At 40.7% G+C, this 9,492-nt stretch overlaps 1 protein-coding gene across 1 annotated transcript in view; it reads left to right on the top strand.

Annotated features, from left to right (window-relative positions):
• PAK1 (p21 protein (Cdc42/Rac)-activated kinase 1) overlaps positions 1-9,492 on the top strand; it is a 73,409-nt gene that overhangs the window by 52,474 nt on the left and 11,443 nt on the right. Inside the window, 4 exon segments of the mRNA XM_015569652.1 lie at positions 1,198-1,261; positions 4,778-4,826; positions 7,399-7,511; positions 7,690-7,807. Of these exon segments, the coding sequence (XP_015425138.1) occupies positions 1,198-1,261; positions 4,778-4,826; positions 7,399-7,511; positions 7,690-7,807 (344 nt within the window).

The following is a 9,492-nucleotide window of genomic DNA, read 5'->3' as shown; positions in this document are numbered from 1 at the left end:
CCAGAGGCCTCTATCTATACTAATAAAAGGGTAATATGTTAATTAGACTGGGATTCCTCCCAGGAGACCTTCCAGATGTTCTTCTGGACAAAGCCATGGTGGCAGGGCCGAGGTAGAGGCGGTTAGAGGCCAAGGGGAGGGCAGTGCCCCACACCCCAAGGGAACCCCCACCCTGATCGGGGACGCCCTTCAGGGAAAACCAGCTGGCCCTCATCTCTGCACCAGGCCTTTATCTATACTAATAAAAGGGTAATATGTTAATTAGACTGGGATTCCTCCCAGGAGACCTTCCAGATGTTCTTCTGGACAAAGCCATGGTGGCAGGGCCGAGGTAGAGGCGGTTAGAGGCCAAGAGGGGAGGGCAGTTGTGGGTGATCAGGCTGGTGGGAGGTGGTGCCGTTGGGGGTAAAGCAGACCAGCAGGGGGGCCAGTTGGGGGCAAGCAGGCCATCAGTGGGGGTCAGTTGGAGGTGATCAGCGGAAAGCACTTTGGACTGGGAGCTGGAAAACCAAACTCCTAATCTTAGCCCTGACACCAATGTGCTGTGTGACCTTGGGAGGAAGTATCTTCCCTTCTGTGGGCCTCAGTTTCACCATCTCTAGAATACAAATCAGTGAACTCTCTCATACCTCATTCTTTGCACTTGATGTACTTCCTTCTGTGACCCCTTCTCAACTTTCTCTTCCTACCTCTTATTTACCCTGTAAAAATCAGTCCAGATATCACCTCCTATCTGAAGCCTTTCCAATCTGTATTTTGTACCTCTTTCTGTAACCCTTGCCGTCTAGTGCAATGATTATTATTTTTTCATGGGACTTTATGCTTCTCTGTCTCCTCCATGAAACTGAGCTTCTTGAGAGCAGAGACGGTCTTAACTGTCTCATCTATCTTTTATTCCTAGCACTCAACATAGAGCTTGGCACATGGTCAGCGAACATATTAAATGAGTAAATGTTTATTGAATGAATGAATTAAAAATTAATAAATGGTTCTCAGGAATTTAGAAATGGAATAGATTACTATGAATAAAAGGGTAAGGAGATGAAACTTTTGGGGGAAAGCTTAGGCTCTCCTTAGTATGGTTTTTGGGTATTGGAGGTACCTTTGCCAACTCCAGGGTTTGGAGAAACATGGAGCCTGTTTTGTATCTTGATCTGAGGGGGAAAAAATGATTTTTGGTCTCTGTTTCTTTCACAGGAAGCATAGTGAGCGTGGGCGATCCTAAGAAGAAATATACACGGTTTGAGAAGATTGGACAAGGGTTAGTAGGGGCATTTTCTTTACCTGGAAAAGTGACTTGAAATTGTGTGTACTGGTGCATGTGATTTTGCTTTTGTTTTGCCTCTCAGAAACCTTGTTCTTCTTTCTCCACTTCACCCCTCACCCGTTTGAAGGTGTTAATGTTAGGCTGACTTCAGGTTTGGCAGAATTATGCTTCATAGGAGAGATGTGCCATAAGCCAACCATGTTGCTAAAAATACCCCTGCAGTGAGAATTGAAAAACCATTTATTTTCTTAGTATAAAACATGCTTCCCAAATAACAGCTCTGCTTTTTCAGACTAACCCTGTTTACCTGGTGCTCAGCTCTACCAGCACTAATATGAAATGGAAGACTCAATTGCAGATCCTTCTGCTAGTGTAGCAGGACCCGTTTTTCTAGGTGGATAGTCTTCTCCTCTCTGGTTCCTTCTCTGCATCTTGTATGCTGCCCTCAGTGTACTGAGCTCAGCAAATCTTAATTAAGTCCTGTTATGTACCAGGCAATGGGAACACAGCTATGAATCAGACACAGTCTCTGCTTTCAAAGACCTCATGTCTACAGGAGATAGTCAAACAAAGAATTAGAATACAGTTTACCTTTGGACAATACAGGTTTGAGCTGCACGGGTCCATTTATGTACAAGTTTTTCAATAAATACTGTAAACGTATTTTCTCTTATGATTTTCTTTTTTTAAGTGTATATATACTGATTTCAGAGAGGAAGAGAGAGGGAGAGAGAGATAGAAACATCAATGATGAGAGAGTGTCATTGATTTGCTGCCTTCTGCGTGCCCCACACTGGGGATTGAGCCTGCAACCACTGGTTCAACCACTGAACCATGGGGGCCGGGCTGCTTTTCTTAACATTTTACTTTCTCTAGCTTACTTTATTGTAAGAATACAGTATATAACACATATAATGGGCAAAATATGTGTTAATTGACTATGTTATTAGTAAGGCTTCCAGTCAGCAGTAGGCTTTTAGTAGTTAAGCTTTTGGGGAATCAAAAGTTGTACATAGATTTCTGGCTATGTTGGAGGTCAGTGTCCCTGTGTTGTTCAAGGGTCACCCCTATACTGTGATTTCTTAAAAAGCATTTGGCCATTATTTTGAACAAAAGAAGCCAGACATAAAAGAACAGAAACTCTATGATTTTATTTATATAAATGTAAGTTCAAGAACAGGCAAAACTAATATATGCTAAAAGAAGCCAGAGAAATTGTTGCGTCTGAGAGGGGAATGCAGATTGGGAAGGGGCATGAAGGAACCTTCAGGGGTGATGTTGGTGGTGCACACGTGTGTATACCTATTGAAAAATCATCAAGTTGTTCACTTAAGATTTGTGCAAATTACTTTAGATAAGTTATATCTCTATATGAAAAAGAAAAATAATGAGATTTTTATAGACCAACAGAAATAGCTAAAATTAAAAAGAAACAATAAAAAATTACTTAGAAAGCTCTCATTTCAGTGTTAGTTAAATGAAAACATTATTGCTAATGAAGTCATTGAAATTTTCTGTTTTAGTTTTTTCCTTATGATTCCAAAACCTCCTGGAAATAAAATAAAGTATTGTGTAATATACTGATGTTTTAATTATACAGCATTCTACAGCTTACATCAGTTATTTGCATCTATTGTTAAATCCTTAAAACAACCCTGGACTTGCGTGAATCTTATTTTTTTCCTGTTGGAGTGCTTTTTCTACTAGACATGCATTCGTGAGTCTGAACTGATATAAGGTAGTTAAAATCTTGAGAAGAAAGTAAGAATAGTCTGGTATGGCATTTCCTTCAGCTAATTACATTGAGGTACTGAGAATGTAGCAGATGTACAGACAAGTGTGGGCAAGTCGGGTCCCATCTCTGGAGTTCAGTTTCTTCATCCGTAAATTTAAGGGAGAGCAGTTGTAGATTCTGTGCCTTTCACGTCCCGAATTTATGATTTTTTTAAAAATTCAGATGTGTGAAGTCCATAAATAGGCAACATCTACAAAATGTGCCTTCCCTGCTTATTTGACAGGGCTGTTAGTGTACGGGAGGAATGCGATATTTATTAATCACCTGTGCTGATGATTTCACATGCCATGATTTAAAAAAACACACAAATGCCACATAATTATGATGAATTAGTGCTATTATAATTTTTGCTTGTTCTTCCCTTTAAGACCTGAGGACTTTTTTGCCCCAGAATTCACATCTAAACATATGTCTATTCAAGGTAGAAACAATCAAGTACTAACCAGTGGGCCTGAGTCGCTTTCTAGACTTCTGAAATCATAGAGATGTCCACCCCCAAGGCATTTTAAGAATGGTTCATCTGGTGGGATGGGGGAGGATGGGCACAGGAAGTCAGACACCAGCTTTACGACAGAAGATGGCTAGCGGCAGGATGATGAGTCAGTGGGAAATAGCTGCCAATGCAAATAATCCAGTCCTTATTTAATAGCCCATATCTTATGATCACAATTTTTTTGGCATGTAGCTAGGGTCTCAACTAAAGAGTGGTGGTTAGGAAGCTGGTGACCGTAATTTCTAACTCTCAGGCAAACTTACGTGACTTTTCTCCCTGAATTTTCCTGACTTCCCTGTGAAGCATAATCTCAGGGCTTGCTAAAATGCTTTTTTTTTTTTTTTTGGTAATACAGGGAATTAAATTTCTTATCTGACATATGACATGTAAAGTTACAAATATTGCTGCATATCATCACCTACAAATATGCAGGATTCATAGTTATAGGCATAAAATGAGGTTTTTAGTTATTTTGGGTGGACATGATTACTTTTCTAGCATTATTCCTAGTACTCCCACTCCCTTTTCTCTTTGTGTGTGTGTGTGTGTGTGTGTGTGTGTGTGTGCGCGCGCGCGCGCACGCATATTTTGGGTGGACATGATTACTTTTCTAGCATTATTTTTAGTATTCTCTCCCTCCCACTCCCTTTTCTATTTGTGTGTGAGTGTGTGTGTGTGTGTGTGTGTATGCGCGCGCGCGCGCACGCATATGTGCACATGTATAGTGAGGGTACCTTGGGGCTGGGGTAGAAATATCAGATTTTCTGGGAGCATATGTATTTAAAAAGCATATTTAATATTTTATGTTTGAAAAGAATGAAAAATACAAAACTGTTTTATAATGAAATTCACATATCCTCTTGAGAGCATAAATAAATAATTGATTTAAATTCTCTTATACACTCTTATACTCTTACCTTCACTTTGCAAACGAGGAAAGTGAAGCTTAGAGAATAACTTGCTCAGGATTGTATATCTAGTAGATACTAGGTAGATGTTCTAGATTGGAACTCAGATCTTTTGGCCACTAGAGCCTGTATGCTCTTTGCTACTACATACTGCCCCTCAAATCTGAGAAGGTGGGGATGGGCAGTGGGGAAGATTATTTTTGCTGCTGTTATAAACCCTGTATTGCCAAAGTGTGTGTAGATTTGCATCTGACAAGTATCACCTCACTTAATACCCATGTTTTTCCTCTCTCTCTCCCCGACCTGTTGTTCAGTGCTTCAGGCACTGTGTACACAGCAATGGATGTGGCCACAGGACAGGAGGTGAGTGTCTATAACCAACTATTGCTCCTTCGGCTCTACTGGTTTTTTGGTTAAATTTTAACCCTTCTTAGCTCAGTAGGGACACGATGTGAAAGATTCAGTGCTGCCGCAGCACCGAGACATTACAATCGTATCTAAATGGCTTTCCAGTGGCTGTGAAGCGGGAGATCTGGCTGGGCTGAGGATGGCGGATATCATTGTCCTCCCAGCCCCTCACACCTCTCCTGAAGGCCCTCGATAAAATGGTTTTATCCCCTTTCCCCCAAAATCATATACAAATGCAACAGACCATATTTTCCATTGTGTACGCCTAAAAGACTTACAGTGCCGACAGGAACCTGTATTGAAATAATGGTGGGGAAGGAAGGGTGATATAATTGTGTCAATTTTAAATATGGTGAATTGGAGGCAGAAATCTGGAAAACAGGAGGTTATGCCCATTCTAAAAGTCCCTATGATGTAGGTAACAGGGAGTTTAAATAACTTGTAGGATGGTACAGTTCGCAAGGACCGGGTTAGAAACTTTTGATTCCAAAACCTAAAGCTGTGCTTTCTGGGCTGCAGAGCTCGGGTTAGGCACTAGGGTTCCTTGTTATGTTTCTGGCCTCTTGGGTTTTACAGCCCTTAATGGGAGGCTGGCTCATGGTGGGTAGTTCCTGAAAGGCCTGGAGGCTGCGTGTATGAGAAGCTACCCACAGGAAACAAACTTGACTTCCCTGTGTGCCTGCCTTGTGGTTATAAAACTATGAATGGAAGTCCATTAGGGTGGCTAATGAGTGTGGTCAGGAAGACCTTGCTTCCTGCCCAGGGAGTCTAAATCTCCAGGCTTCGGGAGTAAGTGCTTACGAGGGGCTGTCCCCTGGGATGAGCAGAGCTATTGTCTGTGACCTATAGGAAGACTGTATGTTAGTGCTGGGAAGTCTTCCAGTGACAGATTGAACTATTATTTTTCAAGCCTATTGTTTAGAGGGAACGTGTGTAATAGAAGAGACTGAAAGAGGCTTTGGAGTCATGTGGTCCGTGGGCACTGACTATGACTTTAGGCAATTTTCTTGTAAATGTTAAATCTCAATTTCCTTACCCGCAAATGCAGATAATGATTTTTACTTACATGGTTGTTGTTAGATTTTACTGACATAATGTAAGCAGAGCAGCTAACCTCCGGGCCTGGTACATAGTAGGCATTCAAAAAATAGTAGTGGTGGGAGGGTGGTTGGGTTTTGCTATTGTTTCTGTTGATGTTGTCATTCTTGCTGCTCTGTGCCAGGTATTTATCAAATGCGGTTATTACTGTGATTAGCGTTTTCATTGTTGCCTTACTTTATCATTTAAAGTTCTCTTTGAATATGAGTAACACATTGGCCACTATCTCATTTAGTCCTCAAACCAATCCTGTAAGGAAGGGAACCAGGCTTGGTATTATTATTATCCTCAGTGTATTGATGAAGAGACTGAGGCGTAGAGAGCTTGTGATTGGTTAAGATTAGTAAGTGCAGACTCAGCCCTGGAGCTTACATCCTCAGAGTTCAAGTCCAAATCCTTTTCTGTTATAGGAGTGCTGTCTGCTGGCCTGAAGAGGAGGGATCTGATTAGGTGTGAAGGGCATGTAGCCTAGGCCATAGTTAGTCAGTAGCTATTACAAATGATCCCTGAGGTCCTGCCACTGCCTCTATGTTATCTTCTGTCCACCTCTGTTCTTCCTTTCTGCTGCCAGCAGTGACTTCTGTGAGGTTCAAGAATACTGTTCCATCCTTCGAGATGGCCTAAGGGAATTCCAAAGGCACTCCATGGCTCCAAGTCTTAACATATGTTACAAGGGCTTACTATACTTAATGTAAGATGTCTTTAGGTCAATGTGTTGCCCTTCAGACATATGTTTGCAATTCACATATCCCTCTCAAACACAATTTCCTTATCTGTCAGAAGCGGTCAGCAGAAAAGATGGATAAAAAAGTGCCTTGGGGTGAAACTGACCTATACCTTATATTTGTATTATGTGGAAACTGATTCATTTCTATAGACAAGAAGCCTATCAAGATCTTTCTTCATATACAAGTAGTGTAGGGATTTTATCCCTTTTTGTCTTCTCTCTTAATTGGTCCACTCTGATTTGTCTTTCCACACCAACTTTAAAAAGTCATTTTCCCCTCTCTGAAGTCTCTACATTGCCAAACATGTTCCTGTAGCACTTTGTATGGACTTTTGTTATAGCACACCTTTTTATACTGTGATTTTAAAAAGTATTTTTTAATATGACTATTTTATTTAGTAGCAAGGTTGATCCTCAAACTGGTGCATATCAGAATCTCCTAGAGGGTTTATTAAAATACAAAATTTCTAGGACTGGCTAGAGCCTGAAAATTTTCATTTTCAACAAGTTTTCAGATGTTGATCCTGCTGGTCTAGGGAGCTCATATTGAGTACCACTGGGCTATATTAATAAATTGTAAATTCTTCAAGCGTAAGACCATATCTTAATCATCTCTGCTTAGTGTTTAAGGTCTGGTACTCAGTAGATGCTCAGTAAGCACTGAGTGACTCTAATTGTGTATCGAATGTACTCTGATCTCAGGTGGCCATTAAGCAGATGAATCTTCAGCAGCAGCCGAAGAAAGAACTGATTATTAATGAGATCCTGGTCATGAGGGAAAATAAGAACCCAAATATTGTGAACTACTTGGACAGGTATGGACAGGTCCTGTCAGAGAGATCGGGCCTTTGGGACTGATGGATGGTGGAGATGTTAAAGGAGAAGGCAACGCCTCCATTGGAAATGCACGTTCACTCTGTCTATGTGCTGAGCCTTTGAAATCCAGTTCTATGGCTCAGTGTACTCTGTTCCTTCTTACCCATTATCCTACAGTTACCTCGTGGGAGATGAGCTGTGGGTTGTCATGGAATACTTGGCTGGAGGCTCTTTGACAGATGTGGTGACGGAAACCTGCATGGATGAAGGCCAGATTGCAGCTGTTTGCCGTGAGGTAAGGCCAGTGGCCAAACCAGCCTTGAGCAGGATGTAGTCTCCATACCCAGGTCTGTCAGTGTTCAACATCTAGTGGGATCTCAGCTTGGGCACTGTGCAGGTGGGAGAAATTAGATGGGAAGTCAGACTCTCCCATCATTCTTTTATTATACCTGTTTTGAAATTTCTATCACCATGATTTTTTTCTTTAAAGATAACTTTATTCCGATTATAAAATTACTAGAGGCCTGATGCCTACTCTTCACTCATCATGCAAGAGTAGGCCCTCACAGCCCTGTGGCCCCGACCCCCCACTGGTTGTTCCGGAAGGTTGTTCCGGAAGGTCATTCCGCTGTCTGCTCTAATTAGCATATTAGCTCCTTATTATATGGGATATACCCATTATAGAAAAATTAAAAAGTACCAAAATAAATATCAAGTCACTCATAATTTCAGTCACCCTTAAAGATAACTGCTATAAACACTTTGTAATATTTTCCTCTCTTTTATATGGATATATATTTTAATCATATGTGCTATGAGGTTTCCTATGAAGCAGGGTAAGAAGGTGGTGACAGAGTAATTGCTCTTTCAGACAGAGTCATCAGGGAAGGCTTTGCATAGGTTTGAATAAAGATCTGAATGATTTGAGAAAGTAAGCCAAGCTAAAAATCTAGGGTAAAATATTTCCAGGCAAAAGAAATAGAATGCAAAGCATAAATGGATATTCTCCTTTCTCCTCTTTGCTATTAAGTGTCTGAGGTCTATAACGTGCTGGAGTAAGAAGGGGGAGAACACTCTGTAAAGGCTTCATGAGCAGCACTCACAGGATAGCCACGTTGTCATTAGAGCGAGAAGATGAAGGGAATATTCAGAGAAGTTGAGGATATTGGATGTTTTGCTGATCTGAGACTGGAACTTTTCAATAGCCCAGAGACAAGTTTGGGAATTGGGGAAAGGGAAAGTAGAAGATTATATTAGGTCCAGAGTTTTATGGGGATGTGTCCAATAGTATGATTGAGGTTTGATGATGTAACACCTGGAGGCATACAGATGAATTTATGTAGTTGTATATTTAATAAATATTAGGAAACAAAAGCATGTGAAATCAGTACTGTCCTAGAAAATATGACAGTATTTTTTAATATGACAGTATTGCTTTAAAAACCCTGTGATCTAGAACAAGTACAATAGGTTAATGGAATTAATACCAGCTTGGGATTCTTAGGTCTGACTTCTTTTCTGTACCACTGATGCAGTGTTTCAATTTTTCCCCCATTATTTCTGCCCCCACCTCAAAGAGCCTTTGAAGACATTTTCTTCTAATCACATTGCCCCCATGAAACTTTAATATCATAGGTACATTATGTTGAATATCTGTTTATGTACTGGACCCTTTGGAAACCACAAACCATTGTAATGTCTAAGATGTTTTTCACTCACCCCAGAAACCTACTTTCACTGGTTAAAAATGCATGCATGATACATGCATGTGTACTCAAGGAAATCAATTTGCCTCAGATTATTTATCTTTACAATGGAAATGCACAGGGTATATATACCTTAGGGGTGCCATATGGATCAAAAAGCACTTCGAAGAATTTTTAAATGTTGCATAAATAGCATTGCTGTTTCATTGAGTTCTAATAGAGATCATCCCACTTTTTAAAAAAGCTTTTTAATTAGAGGACGCGGGCCGGCAGG

Source organism: Myotis davidii, unplaced genomic scaffold (assembly GCF_000327345.1).
Source record: "Myotis davidii unplaced genomic scaffold, ASM32734v1 scaffold646, whole genome shotgun sequence".
In the NCBI taxonomy this organism is placed as follows: domain Eukaryota; kingdom Metazoa; phylum Chordata; class Mammalia; order Chiroptera; family Vespertilionidae; genus Myotis; species Myotis davidii.
The sequence above is the reverse complement of the archived record's forward strand: the minus strand, read 5'-3'. Positions and strand labels throughout refer to the sequence as shown.